Source organism: Lupinus angustifolius, chromosome LG06 (assembly GCF_001865875.1).
Source record: "Lupinus angustifolius cultivar Tanjil chromosome LG06, LupAngTanjil_v1.0, whole genome shotgun sequence".
Classification (NCBI taxonomy): domain Eukaryota; kingdom Viridiplantae; phylum Streptophyta; class Magnoliopsida; order Fabales; family Fabaceae; genus Lupinus; species Lupinus angustifolius.
Window position 1 is genome coordinate 1,135,314 of NC_032014.1, and position 20,023 is coordinate 1,155,336.

Genomic DNA, 20,023 nt, shown 5'->3' on the forward strand with positions numbered 1-20,023 from the left:
TTACATTATTAATCTATATATCAGTTACTCTAAAATTTTATGATGTTTATCGATGAGTCAAGATACTCTCTATGAATTGAGTTTTCATTAAAAGATAATCACTGTGATTGAAATATGACATAAAGTAAATGGAACAGAATGGACAAGATTTACACTCCTCTGGATGACAAATAATCAAGATTAAAATTAGTTATATAATCACTTAAAAAATTGTAACCATTTATTTTTTTTAATCTTAATCATTCAAATAATATTCAATATCCATATTAATTATTTTCAATTTTTACAATAACAAATGTTTTTACTTGATTTACTTCCGTTCCACAGAAAAAAAACATTTTTGGAATAATATGAACATTTTTTTATATTTGTGTTTAATTATAGTGCAATAGTGCACTTGCATCCTTTTTACCATTGGGGTGAGATTAGTGGATCGTTAATCACTTTTTCACTTCCTCAAACATAATGCCACGCGCTGATACATAAACCTTTGTTAGTAGCGATTCTTGAACCAATGATATTGCCTTAGCTAATACACTTGTTGCCCTCACAACCTCATCAGAGAGGCCCAAAATGGATCCTCTCAACTACTGGAGTGGCCAGTACAGAATAGAATGATGACACGTGGCAAATTTTTTTCTTTAACGACTACGATTATATGTTATTTTTTATTAAAATTAAATAAAAACTCTTTAAAAAATTCTCAACCTCATATTCTAGTGCTGGTTTCTCCAGTACCTGAGAGAAGTTGAACTCATCATAGAGCTCTGTTAGCCTCAAGTCATCAGCGACCCAAAGTAGATAATGGCCCAAATTAAGGCGCAATTCAGGGATTGCTTATAACTATGTTTATAGGTTGTAAAATAAAGAGAAATTGTTTAGAATTCTCTCCCCTACTAGACCCAAATACTAAAAGGTAGAGAAGAGAATATTTTACAAATAAATACATACTTGAAAAAAAATAGTTTCACATGTCATAATCTAACATTTTTATTATTGGATAAGATCCAACTGTCAAAATATATTGATTCCTATATTAAGCTGACAAACTTTTCAACGTATTTTATCTATACTACTTGAAAAGGAAAAACTCAAAATAACCACCACAATGGTGTAATTTGTGGTTCTCCCTATTTTGTCCTCACTATATTTTAATTTTTACAAAAAAAATCATATATAACTTTCCTCTCCACATAATATATGCTCATATTATTTGATTAATTATTTTTTGTTCTTACCTTATGACTATCAGTCTTTAATGTAGAATATTACACCAATCAAATAAATTCAACCGTATATTACAAATATTTAACACAAAATATTATGTTTGACATTTATGACATACAAACTATACATTATAAATGATAGGAAAGCGGGTTGACAGACATGATAGTGGTTATCAAGAAGCTAGTTTTTATAAGATAGTTTGTTTTTTTGTTTAGAATTTACTTTATTTGGATATTTAAAATAAATTATTTGTATTAAAAAGATCTAGCAATCTTTAAAATAAATTATTTACTAAATTAAATAAGGAAAGTTACTTGTTCGTTCAATTGCATGCACTATGAGTGGATAGAATTTATTACATTAAAAATGATAGTCTAAATAAATTAATTTAAGCACATGCATATAAGCTAAAGTGTGAAAGGTATTAGTCTGGAAAGAGGGACATAGGGAGATATTTTTCTGTGGCGCATAGCGCAGACAAAAATCAATAAAAAATTGACGGTGTGGATGACACTCTTCATATGCATCTCCATCAGAATATTCCATACAAATTTAGATTCCACGTGTTAGATAAAATGAAGACCATTCACACAATAATAATACAATAAAATTGAAGATGGTCATATTTGAAGATATTCATGCTCAATACTCTGTTTCCAAATGGAGGATAAAATATAAAATGGAAGGTTTGAGAGCTATAAAATATTTTTGTGAAACGACTTTGAAGTCTATCAATTTCATTTATTTTCCTTCAAAATTAAACTTACAAACATATTATATTAAATAAATTCATTATTACCCATAAGCAGGTATAATGATTAAAGGGATGCAACGTGGGTCCAGGGAAAAACTAAGTACATATCTTCACTTTCTTTGCCGATACTCCTACCAGAAATGCAATATGTCTATTCAGTGAAAAGGTGGGAAAGAAGTATAATAAAATGTTTCTCATATTGCCATGGATACCTTAAGACGATTCAGTTAATTATTAAAGGTTTTATTTGGGAGCTATGAGAGAAAGAGGATGAGAGAAAATGAAGACAATTGTCTCTTATTTAGGAATATGAAACTTGGATAAAGCTAAATAAATGATAATATAAAAATGTAAAGGTACTGTTTTTATATCATAATAATAAATTTGATTTATCATCAATTTCGGTAAACATGCGATTAATTTTTTTTATCAAATAGAGAGATCGAAGAGGGAGGAGGATTAAGCATGTTGTGCTCAGCATCTAAATAAGCATTAGGATGTGTTTAAGTAAAGATTTGGTATTCCATAATAAAGGGATTGCACTTTGATTAGCCAGGGTGTATGGCTAAAAATTCTCAACAAACTAAATGAAAGTTGGAAGATGGGAAACAAGGGCTCGAGGTGTCGGAAAACATGACATCCACTTGTTTTAAGTCTTTTTCGTTTGAATTGATTGATTAATTTAATCAAAGTTCACATTATCAAACTCTAAATTAGACAACTCAAAAGCATAACCACAAGGAATCTTCTCCGTGCCATGCGCATCAACTTCTTTGGCATATATATATATATGGACTGACTTGCTTTTTTTTACACATTCACGATATTACCCTCATTTATGCATACAAACTATAAGTTGAGTTGAGTTATTCCCATGATAAAATAGTAACTTCATACTTATACCTATATGCCAAATTTCCTTTTTCGACCTTATAAATGCTACAATAAACAAGATATTTTTAATAATTCAATCCACTTTTATTCTTATATAGTGTTCCAACATTATCCAATCTCCATTAAACAAATGCAACATTAATTTATTATATGGAATTAACGTCAGCTTCTAGCCTAAGTAACTTAAAAGCGAATCTCTCCTCTTTTCACTGCTGACTTTGCTTTATCTTCATCATTATTATTCTATACCACCCTTCCTTTGTCTTATACTTAAAACCCAATTATAACCTCATGTAAACTCGAGGAAGCATCATATATACTTTGTAATCTCAACTTATTTTATCTTACTTAAAATACGTACCTATTGCATCCATCATAACAATAATACCACATTTAGCCCTCATCGGAAGGGGAAAAAAAATACCCAAACACATCCATTTCACTTTTGGCATGAAAACGATGTGTAACATCTATCTCGATCATTGCTCCTAGTTCCTGCAATTGTTGACAAATCAACTCTTACTTTCTAAGCTTTTTAGAAGGGTTCATTGAATCCATCCTCATTCTACTTTGCTAGTATTTTGCAAAGAGTATTCTTTGTCTTTCTTCTGTCTAGGGTGCATCACCCTTTCAGCATATTAATTAAAATATTTTGTTTTGTAACTACTCCTCTTCACGCTATTAAAACCACATTCATACATATGTGCGTTGATTCTATCTTAAATGTTCACATGTGCATGTCATGAATATATGTGTGTATATATATAAGCTAAAAGGTTTAATCCTGTCAATTTCATTAAAAGTTAATTACAACATATAATTGATAAGTGTTACGTAATCAAGGTTTAATTAATTTGGAATGAATGTTGAGTGTGGGTGTTCTCAAGTGTGGTGGTTATATAGATATCATTGGTAGTACATGGAGTGAGACACCGTTCGAGATAAATGATCTATGTCCCAGGAACTTAATGCTCTTAACTCACTCTACGTGAATAACAATCTCACGCGTGGATTATGGATGGAAATTGTAGTCCTGAAAGTTGTTTGGGAGGGTTTAGAGGGAAGGGAAGGATAAGGAAAAACAAATCAAGCTAAACTTTAATCATTGTGAGGGAAGTGTGAAAATTAAAAATACAAATCTTAAATACCAACATATTATATGTGTCTCTCTCTTTCTCAAGCAATGAGATTTAGTATGTCATTTAGATATTTTAATATTTTTGTCTCCAATAAATCCGAGGAATTATAAAAATGGGATGTAGCCATTTTACAATACTTTGGGGAAATCTTGAAAACATTTCATTCTCTGGTTGAACTTTCAAACAAGGGAGATACACTCTTAAGTCATCCTTTTCCTTTGAATTTATTCCGAATGTCTTCAACTCAACCTACTTACTTCAGCTCGAAACATTTTATGTGCATAAAACTCAACTTTCCATCCCTCCCATGTGTCATGATAACATAAGAATTAGAAGGTAGGGCCGGAAACAAGTCAAATCAAATCACAACTCGTTTTAGTTCGATAAGAATTTACTCGGCTCAAAACTTGATTCGAGTTTGAAACGAGCTTTGTTTTTTACTTGAATTTGGCTCCACTGAAGTTCTTGAATTGTTCGATTCAGCTCCTTACCTCAAATTGTTAACTTCGTGAGATCAAATGATGATTATTTATTTAATATATATATATATATATATATATATATATAATCGATTCAGCTTATGAATCTTATGAGACAAATTATACTTGGATCAAAATCGGTTCGTTTATTTAACAAGCTTAAATTTTATCTTAGGCTTTATTTATTTGACACATTAATCAAGTTTATCGAACTAAATAATGAGTTGGATTTCAATATTGAGTTTGTTTGGTTTATTATTAGCCATCCTAGAATGATTCAACTGGATTTATGAGGTTTCTTAGCTTATTTAGTCTCCATGCAAAAGACCCCTTTTAAAAATAAATATGGAAAATCCCCAAGCTAAAAATCTTCTATACGTATATTAAATTTCTTTCCTTATACCTATTCTTATTTTAAATTGAAATGCTAGAAGGTACCAATCATACACATTAGGGAAATCCAGTTATGAGCATCAGTATGTCCCAATCACATTCTCTTTCATTCACCTCAGTACCTCTTTGTTTCTTACTATTTTTTTATAAACCAAAAACTGTGTTAATCAGAAGAACAAAGGTATTAGTAACTATTTTACTTGGGTAAAGTCACTTGCCAGAAAATCTGATCATATTAACACAGTTAATCTTACATTGAGTTATTTCAAAAGAATTTCTTCATCTTCATTTTCTGAACAGGTAATGTGTTCAGATAATTAAAGTAGAATTAGAGGGACTTTGCGCCCCCATAAAAATATAAAGTGGTAATAGGTGACACAAAATGAGCACGTCCACAATGTTTGGTTTTCTGATAAATAAATGTAATGCCAAATAGAGCCTATTTTTTCAATTCTATTGAGTGATGTTACATATAGAGCATGTTTTTTCAATTCACATGTGAGAAATGTTTCACAAATATATCGCCTATTTATGAAAAAGTGATTACAGAAACACAATTAATGAAAAATTAAAGGATGATATCTAAGTTATGTGTAAATAACATAACTCGTCAATCCAAGTTGTGTGAAAAAATAAAGGGTGATATCTATAAAAAAAAAACTATCTATTTCATTTTTGAATAAGATTAATTTTTTGTTCGTTTCCATGTCTCAACCCGGTGGCGAAGGTTAACGAATTCCACAAAAAACATAACATTTTTAATTTTAACTTTTTACAAATGGTCGCAACACTGATTAGAAAAACATTAAAGTGTGAATATCACTCATCTCGAGCCACGCATGAGGTAAAGTATAATAGATAAGGTCATCTGAGTGGGGTTTTAGCTGCAACACATGGGAGTGAGGGAATATCATCCAATTGGACATTAAAAGTTGCTTTACATATCCAAATCCAGAGACTAACCGCTCCTCATTCTTTATTAATAAGGACGAGGTGTTCAGCTTTGGGATCCCAACCTCATCCATATATATTGCATGCTAGACACACTCGAAATAAAGAAGTGAACTTTATGAAAACCTGCTTCAATTTCTCATGGAATATTAGATTGGGAAATTCTTCTTTCTTCAAATTATAAGGATAAAAATATATTTTCATTCTAACTAAAAATATACAATCATAAAAGTGTCATTTTATATTACGTTTTTTACATAGTAAATAAATAAGAGAATGGCACTCATCTGAAAATTTTAACACAATTTAGGGCCTTTCTCACGAGCCTTCCACATTTTTCGTTATAAATATATCCTAACCTTATGTTGTTTGTCTAACAAGGTGTCACCCTTTCCAGGGAGAAAACGAGTTAAGAAAAGAAGCGAGTGAGTTAGCAAAAAGAGAAAGAGACTAATATATATACAAACATTGATACACCATATCAAAAATGAATCATCAACTTATGGAGGACAATATCTTGCTCATGTCTCAGCTATATTCCATGGATCCATACACTCAAATAGCAGCTCAACAAGGTTAGTATCATCATCACGCTTAGACATTTTTTACTTGCCATTTTCATGCATGGATAATATATTCATCAAAACCTATGACATATATTATAAACAATTTTTTGCCTTCTCTTAACTTGCTATGTTTATACGTATCTTTTTTGCCCAGAGGAGAACCAGAAGCCAAGACGGAGGCGTAATAAAAAGTGCAAAGGAGTAGAAAGAGGAGCCTTGGAAGCACACAAGAAGAGGAAACTGAGTTATGAACAAGCTAATATGCTTGAGCATAGTTTTGGTAATGAACATAAGCTTGAGTCTGAAAGGAAGGACAAGCTCGCAGTGGAGCTTGGTTTAGATCCTCGTCAAGTGGCTGTGTGGTTCCAAAACAGGAGAGCTCGTTGGAAGAACAAGAAATTGGAGGAAGAATACTCCAACCTTAAGAAATCACATGAAGCCACCACCCTCGAGAAATACCATCTTGAAACTGAGGTAAACACCTCTTCCAAGTTCCTACCTTTACAACATGTAAAGTATCATTATGATAGATCTTAAGTAGTTCCATGGTACCATTGTTTTCAGGTATTGAAGCTCAAGGAAAAACTATTGGAGGCTGAGAAAGAAATTCAGGTTCTAAAGCATACTGATAGAGTCTCTAGCAATAGTCCCAGTTCATCACTGCAGTCTCAGTCAATGGAGGCGGTGGTGGACCCACCATTTCTTGGAGATTTTCAACTTGATGGATATGATGATGTGTTTTACGTGCCCGAGACACATTACATCAATGGCATGGAATGGATTAATTTGTACATTTGAACCAATGAAACTTAGTATTTTGTAGATATTGTGAATGATCTAATATGTATATTGCTCCTAGGTACTAGGTAGTGTGTGTTTGACTATGATTTGGAAAGTATCCATTAACATAAGTCAATATTAACTAATTTGCATTTCGACTCTAACTGGCAATATATATTTTTTATCAGTTGATAATATGCTTAATAAGCCGTGTGTTTCTTTCATAACACGGTAATAAATGAAATCACCAATAATAGCTTTCATTATTTTCCTAAGGGAAAACAACTTTTATAAATGATGAAATCAAGAAAAATGTTGTTTCCTTTATGTTCTTAAGTGGGGATCCGGTTTAAAACTTATTCTCTATTATAGTTATTAATTATGTGGACATCTAATGATTTAGATTTATTTATTAATTGAAATAATTGAATTTTCCTAAAATAGATGACTAAAATGAAAAATAAGTTTAAAAAACTTAATCTTAAAATAAAAATAAATGGATCTTCTATCACTTTCCCATCTTTATATATCACTATCCTGTTCTTTATAACACTATATTGTAATAACATTAGATATGCTGAATATGTAGTAATAATGCCATTGAATAGGACACGTGCATATGAAAATTTTACATATTGAGTTTGTATTCGTTTCTTTTCTAGCGTCATAAAAATACATCGATTTTGATGCCATCATGGGGATTTTTTCTGGCCTTTTTTACACACACAAGTGACGCAATGTTACATATTTATCTGAACACTAGTCTATGAAGGTTTCTACACATGAATTTGTCATTCCCCCCTATCTTTTTTGAAAATAGAATTTTATTAAAAACATTTTCTCATTTCATACATTTGGTGCATGGAAAAATTATGTTAGTATCAATGATCACAATTCACAATCAAATCATCACCCTTGAATTCACGTGGATCCCTCTGTATTAGTGTTTTGCTTTATTTTACATATATTGATTTACTTTATAAGGCAGTACCTATGTAATCTTTAAGTATCTGTGTTTTAGTGATGAGATAACATACATATTTCTATGGTAATCCATATGTACGTCTGGTACTTATTCTCAATGAAATATTTTTCCGATAAAAAATGAACACCTTCCACTTTCCCATGGTGATATTATAAGTTCATAGTTCTTCCAACATGACATTGGGTTAGTGGTCAAGCAAAGTTTGACTCCATATATTGTACAAGGGAAAAAACAAAACATATCATATATAAGAATATTGCTTTGAATGAGTTGACACACTAGACAATATGATATTATGAATACATGCATTATGGAAAAAGTTTGGGTAGCTAAATGGTGTTTTAGATGGTTTAATTTACAAACAAAAACCATATACGAATTGATTAAGAAAAAAAAATTAATTTTTAATTTTATCTACCACGTACTATAGACAGAAACCTAAGGTTTTTCCTGGAGTCCATCAGTGCACATAGCCCCCTTGATTTATCAGCTATTGTTGCTTCGGTCAGTCTCAGCATCAGATGGCACTGCAGTGTCTTCAGAGTGACCAAGTTGCCTCGACCTATTTGATTCAGTAGTGCCTCTCGACGATTGATCACCTGAACAACAAAGAGAAATCCAATTTGCAGTTTAGTTACTTACATAATAAGTAGTAACTGTGGCAAAGAACAGGAACAACATGTTTCACCTGATCCAGTTATCTTTACTACCATGTCCCTGACAAACTTGATCTCTGTCTGATATAAGCTGACAAGTTTGATCTGCACACATAAATGCAAATTCCACTGTAAGTACAACTATTCTTAAAAGGTTAAAAACGAACAGTCATTTGAATAGGTGCATGAGAAGTGAGAATGTTCCCTAATGCCAGCTCTTGGCAGATTAACATCAACCAATATGATGCTCAGAGTATAACAAAAAATACAAGGTTTTTATGGATTTCATTATCTTTGATGGGAATAAGAGATTCTTTTCTTTAAAGTTTCACAAATGTATGGGGCATACCAATTCAGAAGACGCGAGTCCTAAAATTTGATCAATTTTCCCTTGATGCCTCAACAAAAAGGGGCGCAGGTGGTTCACATATAATTGTTTTGCTCCCTGTTTGACAGCAAGTAGTTTAATATTAGCAAATAGCATCACAGCATTTAGGCATTGAATAGACAGTTGTCAACCATAGAATGTATTAAAAACACAGACCACAATATAGTGTGGCAACGAGCAGGAAGAAAATGCAAAGTTATACGAAATTGTTGATAACTGAATATGGAAAATTCCATGGAGAGTGAAGACTAACAAGAGACAATATTAAAATCTGAGAATCATCGACATACAGATCAGAAACATCATTACAAAGTCAGCCTAATGCTGAGTGTATATAGAACTCACATTGGTAGGTGGAAGTTGAAGCCAGACAAGAAAAGCAAACTTCATGTGATAGTACATAGGACACCTGCACGACAACAATACAATTAATTTTGTTCATTGTGGCTCTCAAGAAACTAGTAATGGTGATGAAGGATGCAACTAATTCCACACAGGTAATACAACTAACTAAATGGATTAGGGTTGAATCAAAGTATACCAAGAAATAAGCTTGTCTGTGAATACTTCAACGAGGCTAAATGAGCCATAAGCTGCACAAACCAAAAGTGGAGAAAATATCATAATTATGATAGAAAAAGCTTAAGATACTCAGAAAAAATGTCTATCAACAGCCAGACCAATCCCATGTAGTTGATGAGAACAAATTCAGAGCAGATAAGAATCCTATTAATCCTCTGCTAGATAATATTTTCGTGAAATGGCTACTCTATTGTGTTATTTTCGCAAAGCAAAGAAAAACATAAGACAACACAACACAGTAATACTAAGTCCAAACGTTGATTAGGTAGAGAAAGTAGAAACTAATGAGTTCATCATAGTGCACGGATGAAGTAGAAACTTTTCAAAACAATTCTAATGTTGGGAATAACAACTAATCAGCAAAAGAATTGAAGCCTATGGTCCTTAATAATGGCTTCTCTGTTTCATCTAAAGAGGGATTTGATACCTGCCCAGTAGAGAAGACACTTATGTTGAGCATTTTGATCTTTACTTTCTATTGCCTTGAATGTAGAATAGACAGGTAAAGCAATTCCAACAGAACAGCTGCAAAAAATAGAAACTGGATAGTTAAATAACAATTTAAAACACAACAAATAATGAAATACAAATGTGACCAACCATGCTGTCCGAATTACAACGTTAGAACCAATAGGAGAAAGGAGCAAACGGAGTCCAACCTGCACCGAATAAAATAGTTCACAGTTCACACATCAATCTAAACCGCCATATAATTAAATACACACAACGATTATACTCACCTATGTTTCGAGGTTATGTTTGTGAATAATAATAGAATCATGTTTTAATTGTAGAAAATGTAAAGATGGTGTGGTGTGGAACAAAAACCTATGAGAATAAGAAAAAAGTGGAAAAAACGGGGAGAGGAAGAAGATCGGAGGTGACCTCGCCTGCTACGTTTGACGCACCGAGGAGATCCATATCGTTATTCCGATTCCAAACACGCCCTTCTCTTCCCTTCCCTTCCCTTCAATTCGTAAATTGGAGCGTTGAAATAAGTAACAGTCCATCAGAACCATATTGCGGCCCACTAACATTTTCAGGAACACTTCAGCCCAAAAGTATTACAATTTCATTTTCTCCGGAATGATGCACGATGTATTAATGATAACTAAGGATGTAATAATATATATATATTATATATAATTATTCACTAATTTTATAGTAATCTTAATATATTATTTTTAAAATTTTATTAATTATGTTTATGCAAATTACTTATATTTTATGTACCCAAAAAAATTACTTATATTTAATCCATGTTCTCAAACCAACAAGTTGTGGTGGCCACAACTTTTAATTTTGTTTCGATGTATATGTAAAGTGGAACAAAATTTTAAGAGTAAATTATACTGACATTCCCTGAGTTTTAGTGAAATTACATAAATCACCTCTCACTTTTTTACACCTACACAAACCCCTCATTTTTTATACTTTCATTACACTGATCACTCCTGCACGAGAAATAAGTGTAATTTTGTGAAAAAAAAATATGATAAATATAATTAAGTTAAATAAAACATGATATATTGTGGAGACTCATATATGACAAGTCCAACTAATATATGAGTGAATAAATGTTTGTCAGGACAAAAGAGTTAAATTGCGGGCGGTAAATGGATCAACATAACTAAAGAGATTTCCAATATTCACGAATCAGGTTACTTTTCACTACCTCAACTTTAGGTAAAGGTGATCAGTGAAGAAATGTATGGACTATGGAGTGAATTCTTATGATGAAAAATTGTTTGTTTTTATATTTCATAAAAATTAATTCAGGCGATGGAAAGTTTAGCTCTATTTTTCTCTAGAAAGTAATATATCCATGTGGATGGGGATACTCTGTCCCAAAAATTCCTGTGTCTATGTACCAAACCAATGAAATCTTATAGAATAGCGTACAAATATTAATTTATGTTATTTAAATTTTATTTTTAGTCAAATAAAATTCTCTGATTGGATGGGGACACCAAATGGGACAGGTGATCCCCATCCTATCCATGTGACTCTTATTCATACATTACATATCACTACTAGAAATACTATTTGCTAGCCTTGTTTTTACTTGCTTTGCATTTCAACATTTTAATACAATGAGTTCAAATCTTAATCAGTTGCATCTTTCAAGTCAATGGAGATCAGTCGATTTTAATAATATTTTTATATTATTTAACAGAATCTAATTGGTTTGGGAGGTGAGGATATAAAGTTTTAGAGACAGTCGATTTTAGTTCATTTCAAGAGGACCATATTATTCAATAAATTTTAAAATTGAACTTTTGGTATTCATTCAGGGCTGAGATACTTTCGTCTTGTTTTATTTGATTGGGCACTAATTCATTTGTGGTATAAGTCTAATATATATGCACCACTAAAAGTGTTTCTTTTCTTCTACTTCATTAACAAGCTAGCTTTAGATGGACCAGTTCCATAGTTATTGGGGTAAGCCATAAAATATATATTGAAATTTATCTCTTCACCTATACATGTTTCCCTTACCATTCCAAAATTATAGAACTAATAATTTGAGTTTTTAATATAACTTGCCATTAAAGTTTTAAGGAGAGAAGGACACATGGGTAACAATGTGGGGACATGAAGGAAGCTTGTGGAGTAAAAAGAATAGAAGAGTTAAGAAAGATTCTGATGTTTATATCATGAGTCATATAAAGAGGGTCCATCCTACCACTTCCATTTCAAAAGGAAGAGGTGAAATTAAAAAGGTAATGGACATGAACAATACAACATATTTTTGCATGAATGTGAATGCTATTATGTGTCTTCAACTGAATGCAACATTTCTCTCTCACACATATATAATAACATTATTATTTTTCTTCTATTTGAATGCAATATATATGTAATACACAATAGTACTTGATCATATGATGTGGTAATATACTAATATGTGATTGGATAATAGCATACTAACCTTCATGGACTGAAACGCTCCCCTCGTCTGTTTTCTGGAGACTCAGCATCTGCTTTCCCTATCTCATCACACTGTTGGTGTAGAAGAAATATGAATGATGTTTATCCCTGGAAAGAGAAATAGGAAGAGCTGAATAATATGTGATTTATGATGTGACGAAAGAAAAGAAATGGTTATGTCAAATTAATATATATATATATATATATATAAACTAAATCAAAAAACTCCATTCTATATTTGTCTCTCTTTTAACTATGACTGCGTTGCACAAGAAAAAATAGTTGTGCTGTATGTTTAACTTTAAGGACCAAAGAAATATAGTATATTGAAAGTCTTTATGTTTTTTAAAAGGGAAAAAAATGATTTCTGTGGGTTTAATAGGAGCATTTGTTTGGCATGATAAGTAAAACAATGAATAAGATATAATAAAATTCATAAATTTGGGATCATAGATTAATAGTTGTCCAATTCTCATAATCTGTTTTGGAATTTAGTAATATTGACTTGGACATAATCAGCTGCCATCTGTACAAATGAAAGTCCACATGTCCAAAAACAAGACACACAGCTATCAAAAATGTTAGTCACCTTCTTCTATATACAGCCACCTTCTTCTATATTGTGCATTGAAAATGGAACCTCACAAAGCTTTCTTAGCATCTTCATTTTGGTTGTTCTTGGTCATCTTCCTTACAATTTCATTGCATGGGGTGATTTCAATAAGCGAGGAGCACCATGTCACACCTTATGTGGGACCTGTAGTGAAGAGGGATCAGAGGAGGACATTATGTGACAGTGAATATGGAGAGATTTCTTCCATTGACATCAAGGGTGGACATAGTGCACCACCCTACCATCTTCAGTTTTTCACATTGGAGCCAAATTCTGTGTTTCTTCCTGTGCTTCTCCATGTAAACATGGTCTTTTATGTCCATACAGGTAACCTTTATATTTCTAAACTTGTGGTTCATTTCTGAGGAATATGTGTATGCCAATGTCATCACTATTTTACCCTTCATAGCATTACTCCTCTCACTCTTATTGCATGTCAGGGAGTGGAAGGGTGACATGGACAGGTGAAGATGGAGGTACTAGAAGGACTGATTTACGTGAAGGAGATCTATTCAAGCTCAGTGAAGGATCTGTTTTCTATATACAAAGCAACTTGGAGGCAGAGAGAAATAGACTTAGGATTTATGCAATCTTTGCCAACACAGAGGATACCACTTTTGTAAGTGTACACATGCATTCTTTTGTTGAACAAGGTCAATAATAAAATTGAAGTTTCTAAGCTTTCTTACTTCTTGTTCATGCTAACTGCCATTGCAGGATCCATCAATTGGTGCATACTCGAGGATCAATGAACTGGTCAAAGGCTTTGATAACAAAATCATTCAAGCTGCTTTTAAGGTATCTTTAGCCTCACAATGTGCAACTGTACATAGTTTTTGTTGTTGTGCTTAATCGATCTCAAAATCATAATGCCTAAATGTTTATACAAATATTTTAGTTAGTAATATTACATTTCTATTGTTGCATAATATAGAATTAGGCTATGACACAAAAATGAAAGTTACTAGGAATATAAGTTACATAACTCTAATTTCTGATTTTTGAAGGTGCCAGAAGATTTGATTGAAACAATCACAAACAAGACCGACACACCAGCTATAGTGCATGCAAATTCAAAGGAACGTAAAACATTGTGGGAATTGGAGGCTTCAGTTCTTAATAACATCTTAGCTATTCGGTCCAATGGCAAGAAAGGCAAAACATATAACATCTTTGATAAAGACCCTGATTTCAAAAACAGTCATGGTTGGAGCCTAACAGTGACCAAAAAGCAGCTTAAATCATTAAAGGGTGCCAACACTGGATTCCTGATGGTGAATTTGACTGCGGTTAGTGACTAAATTATAAACTATTAAATTTTATTATTGGTTACTTATTGCATATGTTTTATGAAGTAATATTAAATCGAATTTGTAAACTATAATCCAAGGGATCAATGTTGGGGCCACATTGGAATCCAAGTGCAACAGAGATAGCAGTGGTACTTGAAGGGGAAGGCATGGTGAGAGTAGTTTGTGCAAGCAGCAATAATAATGAGGACAAGATGGAAGAATGCAGAGAGATGAGGTTTAGAGTTAAGCACGGAGATGTTTTTGTGGTGCCAAGGTTTCATCCAATGGCTCAAATGTCATTCAACAATGATTCACTTGTTTTTATGGGGTTCAGCACTGTAGCAAAGGAAAATTATCCACAGTTCTTAGCTGGAAAGAGATCAGTGCTTGGAGCTCTAGACAGACATATACTGGCCACTTCTTTTGGTGTGACTAACACAACAATTGACCAGCTCTTCGCTTCTCAAGGCGATTCCATCATTTTCGGGTGTGCTTCATGTGCTGAGGAAGAGGAGAGGATAATGCAGGAAGAAATAGAGACAGAAAAGAAGGCAGAGGAAGAGGAGAGGAAAAGAGAGGAAGAGGAGAGAAAGAGAAAGGAAGAAGAAGCTAGAAAGAGAGAAGAGGAGGAAGCCAAAAGAGAGGAAGAGGAAGCTAGAAAACAACAGGAAGAGAGGGAAAGGAGAAGAGAAGAGGAGGAAGCTAGGAAGAGAGAAGAAGAAGAGGAAGCTAGGAAGAGAGAAGAAGAGGAGGAAGCTAGGAAAAGAGAAGAAGAGGAGGAAGCTAGGGAGAGAGAAGAGGAGGAAGCTAGGGAGAGAGAAGAAGAGGAAGCTAGGAAGAGAGAGGAAGAAGAAGCCAAAAGAGAGGAAGAGGAAGCTAAAAAACAACAGGAAGAGAGGAAAAAGAGAAGAGAAGAGGAGGAAGCTAGAAAGAGAGAAGAAGAAAAAGAAGAAAGGAGACAAAAAGAAGAGGAGGAAGCCAAAAGAGAGGAAGAGGAAGCTAGAAAAAAACAGGAAGAGAGGGAAATGAGAAGAGAAGAGGAGGAAGAAGAGGAAGAAAGGAGACAAAAAGAAGAGGAGGAAGCCAAAAGAGAGGAAGAGGAAGCTAGAAAAAAACAGGAAGAGAGAGAAATGAGAAGAGAAGAGGAGGAAGAAGAGGAAGAAAGGAGACAAAAAGAAGAGAAGGAAGCCAAAAGAGAGGAAGAGGAAGCCAGAAAAAAACAGGAAGAGAGGGAAAGGAGAAGAGAAGAGGAAGAAAGTAGGCAAAAAGAAGAGGAGGAAGCTAGAAAAAAACAGGAAGAGAGGGAAAGGAGAAGAGAAGAGGAGGAAGAAAGGAGACAAAAAGAAGAGGAAGAAGCCAAAAGAGAGGAAGAGGAAGCTAGAAAAAAACAGGAAGAGAGGGAAAGGAGAAGAGAAGAGGAGGAAGAAGAGGAAGAAAGAAGACAAAAAGAAGAGGAGGAAGCCAAAAGAGAGGAAGAGGAAGCTAGAAAAAAACAGGAAGAGAGGGAAATGAGAAGAGAAAAGGAGGAAGAAGAGGAAGAAATGAGACAAAAAGAAGAGGAGGGAGCCAAAAGAGAGGAAGAGGAAGCTAGAAAACAACAGGAAGAGAGGGAAAGGGGAAGAGAAGAGAAGGAAGGTAGGAGACAGGAAGAAGCACATAGGCAGCAAGAACAATCACATAGGGAGCAAGAACAAGCCAGAAGACAACAGGAAAAGAGGGAGAGGAGGAGAGAGCAAGAAAGGGAAAGAGAAGAAGAAGAAGAAGAAGAAACTGAGAGGGAGAGAGAAGGGGGAAGGAGTCCAGAAGCACAAAGGGAGCAAGAACAAGCCAGAAGACAACAAGAAGAGAGGGAGAGGAGGAGAGAGCAAGAAAGGGGAAGAGAAGAAGAAGCTGAGAGGAGAAGAGAAGGGGGAAGGAGTCCACATAGAAGACAAAGACAACATGAAGAAAGAAGAGCAGAAGAAGAAGAAGAAGAAGAAGCACAAAGGGAGCAAGAACAAGCAAGAAGACAACAAGAAGAGAGGGAGAGGAGGAGAGAGCAAGAAAGGGGAAAAGAAGAACAAGTTGAGAGAAGAGAAGGGGGAAGGAGTCCACATAGAAGACAAAGACAACATGAAGAAAGAAGAGCAGAAGAAGAAGAAGAAGAAGAAGCACAAAGGGAGCAAGAACAAGCAAGAAGACAACAAGAAGAGAGGGAGAGGAGGAGAGAGCAAGAAAGGGGAAAAGAAGAACAAGTTGAGAGAAGAGAAGGGGGAAGGAGTCCACATAGAAGACAAAGACAACATGAAGAAAGAAGAGCAGAAGAAGCAACAGCACAAAGGGAGCAAGAAGAAGCCAGAAGACAGCAAGAAGAGAGGGAAAGGAGAAGAAGAGAGCAAGAAGGTGGTGAAGTAGAATTGAAAGATAACAGGAGCAGCTTTGAAGGAATGAGAGTTTTGAAGGTACAGAACGTGTGATTCTGTTTTAGGGGGTTTGGGTACTGATATCATAGAATAAGAAACTTCTAAATGTCTTTTTTTCTGTTCTGCATATATTTCTCTGTTTTCTGCTTGTTTGTTTTTGTTAACTAGTTGAAGGTCTATGTTTCATGAAGCTTGTTGTTGATACTACAAATAAGATCTTACTACAATGTGCCAATATGTAATGCTGGTCCCAAAAAAAAAACTTTTTCCTTTACTGTGGAATGTAACAATGCATCAGATACCACTTATTAGTACTAGATTACGTAGCTGCTTGTTTCACGGTGAAACACTACTTTATAAATTATATCCGTAAAGACTAAAAGTTCTTAATTCTCAGCATCAGGTCCTACATCCGTTGACAGTTTCCAATTGAAAAGGGAATGTGTTTGGATGTTTGATCCAAGCAGGATTGAGGAAGCTATGTTCCTTAACTGGTAAAATCTTGGGGCCCTAAACTTTTGAGTCCAAGCATGGTAGAACTTTTTCCTTCCATTGTACTGTATGCATGGTCAGAAGTAGCACGTTTTATAATATTATATTAGAATGATCGGCACTGACCCTACCCCTACCTAAAAGAAGTTTAACATCACCCAAGTTTATCATATACTAAACACTAGGATTGCTATGGGGTTTTGGGAGGTCCTATGAGAAATGAGAATTTAGATCCTCTTATACCACTTGAGCATTCCTCTAATAAGAGAAATGAGGATTTAGGTCCCCAGCAGTTTTATAAAAAGCTGCAGGTGTGTAGTTTATAATTAAATTATACTTTATTCCTGTCCAAGGCTAACGAGCCAGAGCTGCTATCTTCTGAGCAGTTACTTGGGTTCAAGTCCAGCTTTAACTGCATGTATAATCACTGCAATGATTGCATTATTGTACAAGTTGTCAAATAAGCCTTTAAGTTCCAGCAATAGTCATCTCCCGGGGCAACAGGTATTGTAAAAACCCTGGATATATTATTGCAGAAGATATGCATAGTTTGTTTTCTTTCCATGAAGACATAAAATTTATAACCTTGTTTTCAAGAAGAAAAAAACAAGAACTTCATCTGCCATAAGGCTTATGGCCTATGGGGATAATACTTGGATATGATTGTGAGAGACCAAAACAGGAATGATCTTCCAGATAATTCATTTACTTCGTACAGGTGAAAGTGGGAAATGAGGGAAAGTTGAAAACATGATGCAACTTATTTTCCCATTTCAACCCTTCTACCAAGTACCAATGAGTGAAAATAAAAAAAACCCAGCCGTTCCACAAGTCTCCCCATGAAATCTTGCATAAAGAAGACGCACCCTCTACCATGGATGACATGGTAGAGAGGATGCTACCAGAAACAAATAAGACATTGTCATTGTCTCAAGAAATTAAGGGTTAACTTTGAGATTTTTTCATATTACTAATGTAATAGTAACACTGTCCCTAGAGAAAGTATAAGCCAAGCCCAATATAAGTACATCTTATTTGCAATGTGAAAGTGTGAACTTTACCTCACTGGACCTAGGGGACCTGAAAATGGTGCATCCATTTCTAACCACGATGAATCCGAAGTCACCCAAATTAATAGCTTCTAGTCCCTGGACAAAGAAACCGGACATGCAAAATGCAAGTTAATAAGTCGATGCTATGTTTCAATTTATACACCAACTAGACATTAACCTTAAGAACAGACTTAGGAATAGGTCAGACAATAATCGATAATATGAAGGCGTATGTCAGTACTGTAGAGTAGAGCATGACAAAAATATGAAGAAACAGATGCAGTAGAACACCCAACATTTTTTAATTTGATTCCTAATTCTAAGCAGTTCAACTTTTTATTCTAAAAGAGCTCGGTGGTAGACATGCAACAAGTCATATCATTATAACTGTAATCTTGAATACCTGTTTTTATTGTACAAATATCTACTTCAAATAGCATGCACTGTGAAACACAGAAGTGTTGATGTGATGCAACATCCAAAGTAATATTGATAAAGTCAACAAAAATGTCATGAATTCATGATAATGATTTTCATTATAACAAAATGAAAACTTTCATGTTGATGCAGAAGAGAAGAAAAGTAGCCATATAGTATTCAGTAGGAATAGGACATGCTCTGAAGATTAAGTTCACCCGCATCTAGAGTCTAATTAGATAGTTTTATAGAAATTAGACAAGACTATTTTGCTTGCAAAGCTTGGAATAAGAAGTATAATACCTCATCAGTAAGAGCAACAATACAAGCTGTTGATGAACCCTTAGCCTATGTACTTGAGTGTGCCTTCTCTAACACCCTTGCAGGATTGAAAGAACACTTGGGCTCCTTTTGAACTGCTCTCACTGAATTGGATGAGTTCCTGAGCAAACAGTCTTGCATCATTGGCACCAACAACTGCCCAGCCACCTACACCGATCCCTTGTTCATCGGCGAAAATAAAATGATCTTGATAACATCTTCAAGGTCTTGCCACCAACAGTAGTTCTGAAAATAACAATACTCAATGCTTAGATAAGTGAGTTTAGGGAGAAAGTTAAAATAACAGTTGTATGTGTATTCTTCCACTACAAAGCTATTGAACTAATCGATGACAAATCAAAACTGGACACTCACAATGTGGAAAATAAAAATAGTAATACTCACTTTTTGGATCATGAAGAAATCTCGAATTCCTCCAACTAGCATCAAAAGTGGAACACCCAGAAAGAGGACCAAACAAAAGTTGTGGATTCAGAGCTTAAAAGTTGCAGAAATGTACGCAGCAGAAGTAGAGAAGAAGAGGGAAGGGAGAAGGGATGACACTAATGGGAGAAAGAAACAACAATGATTGAACCTAAAATTGAAGAATTAAAAGGATTCAACCTAAAATTTGAGGGAGGTTTTTCTTTGGTAAAAGCCTGGTATATGAGTCATTTGTGAGACCGTAATTGATAAATAAATCAAATAA

The 20,023-nt window shown here is 34.1% G+C and overlaps 3 protein-coding genes across 4 annotated transcripts; 2 read left to right on the forward strand and 1 right to left on the reverse strand.

The window, feature by feature from the left end:
- LOC109348680 (HVA22-like protein k) lies at positions 918 to 10,816 on the reverse strand. 2 transcript variants are annotated; one of them, XM_019589204.1, is made up of 9 exons: positions 10,680 to 10,815; positions 10,395 to 10,453; positions 10,222 to 10,319; positions 9,754 to 9,805; positions 9,558 to 9,621; positions 9,174 to 9,269; positions 8,857 to 8,929; positions 8,578 to 8,767; positions 918 to 958 (listed from the first exon to the last, which is right to left on the reverse strand). In XM_019589204.1, the coding sequence occupies exons 1-8, from the start codon at positions 10,713 to 10,715 to the stop codon at positions 8,655 to 8,657; spliced, it is 591 nt and encodes a 196-aa protein (XP_019444749.1). In that variant the 5' UTR covers positions 10,716 to 10,815; the 3' UTR covers positions 918 to 958; positions 8,578 to 8,654. The 2 variants fall into 2 exon arrangements, with proteins under 2 accessions (XP_019444749.1, XP_019444748.1); XM_019589203.1 differs by having other exon boundaries at positions 10,222 to 10,453; positions 10,680 to 10,816.
- LOC109348681 (homeobox-leucine zipper protein ATHB-40-like) lies at positions 6,250 to 7,341 on the forward strand. The gene is made up of 3 exons (XM_019589205.1): positions 6,250 to 6,412; positions 6,558 to 6,877; positions 6,968 to 7,341. Exons 1-3 carry the CDS (start codon positions 6,325 to 6,327, stop codon positions 7,199 to 7,201), a joined length of 642 nt encoding a protein of 213 aa, XP_019444750.1. The 5' UTR covers positions 6,250 to 6,324; the 3' UTR covers positions 7,202 to 7,341.
- On the forward strand, positions 13,151 to 17,267 carry LOC109348682 (vicilin-like seed storage protein At2g18540). The gene is made up of 5 exons (XM_019589207.1): positions 13,151 to 13,665; positions 13,779 to 13,957; positions 14,056 to 14,136; positions 14,346 to 14,627; positions 14,729 to 17,267. Exons 1-5 carry the CDS (start codon positions 13,359 to 13,361, stop codon positions 17,084 to 17,086), a joined length of 3,207 nt encoding a protein of 1,068 aa, XP_019444752.1. The 5' UTR covers positions 13,151 to 13,358; the 3' UTR covers positions 17,087 to 17,267.

What these genes read in the sequence shown, in the direction of transcription:
- LOC109348681 (XM_019589205.1), top strand. Translation starts at nt 6,325, where the DNA reads ATGAATCATCAACTTATGGAGGACAATATCTTGCTCATGTCTCAGCTA. An exon ending in TCAAATAGCAGCTCAACAAG is followed by an intron (nt 6,413 to 6,557) that starts GTTAGTATCATC and finishes TTTTTTGCCCAG; the next exon opens with AGGAGAACCAGAAGCCAAGA. An exon ending in AATACCATCTTGAAACTGAG is followed by an intron (nt 6,878 to 6,967) that starts GTAAACACCTCT and finishes CATTGTTTTCAG; the next exon opens with GTATTGAAGCTCAAGGAAAA.
- LOC109348680 (XM_019589203.1), bottom strand. Translation starts at nt 10,715, where the DNA reads ATGGATCTCCTCGGTGCGTCAAACGTAGCAGGCGAG. An exon ending in CGTCAAACGTAGCAGGCGAG is followed by an intron (nt 10,454 to 10,679) that starts GTCACCTCCGAT and finishes TATTCGGTGCAG; the next exon opens with GTTGGACTCCGTTTGCTCCT. An exon ending in AGTAAAGATAACTGGATCAG is followed by an intron (nt 8,768 to 8,856) that starts GTGAAACATGTT and finishes TTTGTTGTTCAG; the next exon opens with GTGATCAATCGTCGAGAGGC.
- LOC109348682 (XM_019589207.1), top strand. Translation starts at nt 13,359, where the DNA reads ATGGAACCTCACAAAGCTTTCTTAGCATCTTCATTTTGGTTGTTCTTG. An exon ending in GGTCTTTTATGTCCATACAG is followed by an intron (nt 13,666 to 13,778) that starts GTAACCTTTATA and finishes ATTGCATGTCAG; the next exon opens with GGAGTGGAAGGGTGACATGG. An exon ending in TGATGGTGAATTTGACTGCG is followed by an intron (nt 14,628 to 14,728) that starts GTTAGTGACTAA and finishes CTATAATCCAAG; the next exon opens with GGATCAATGTTGGGGCCACA.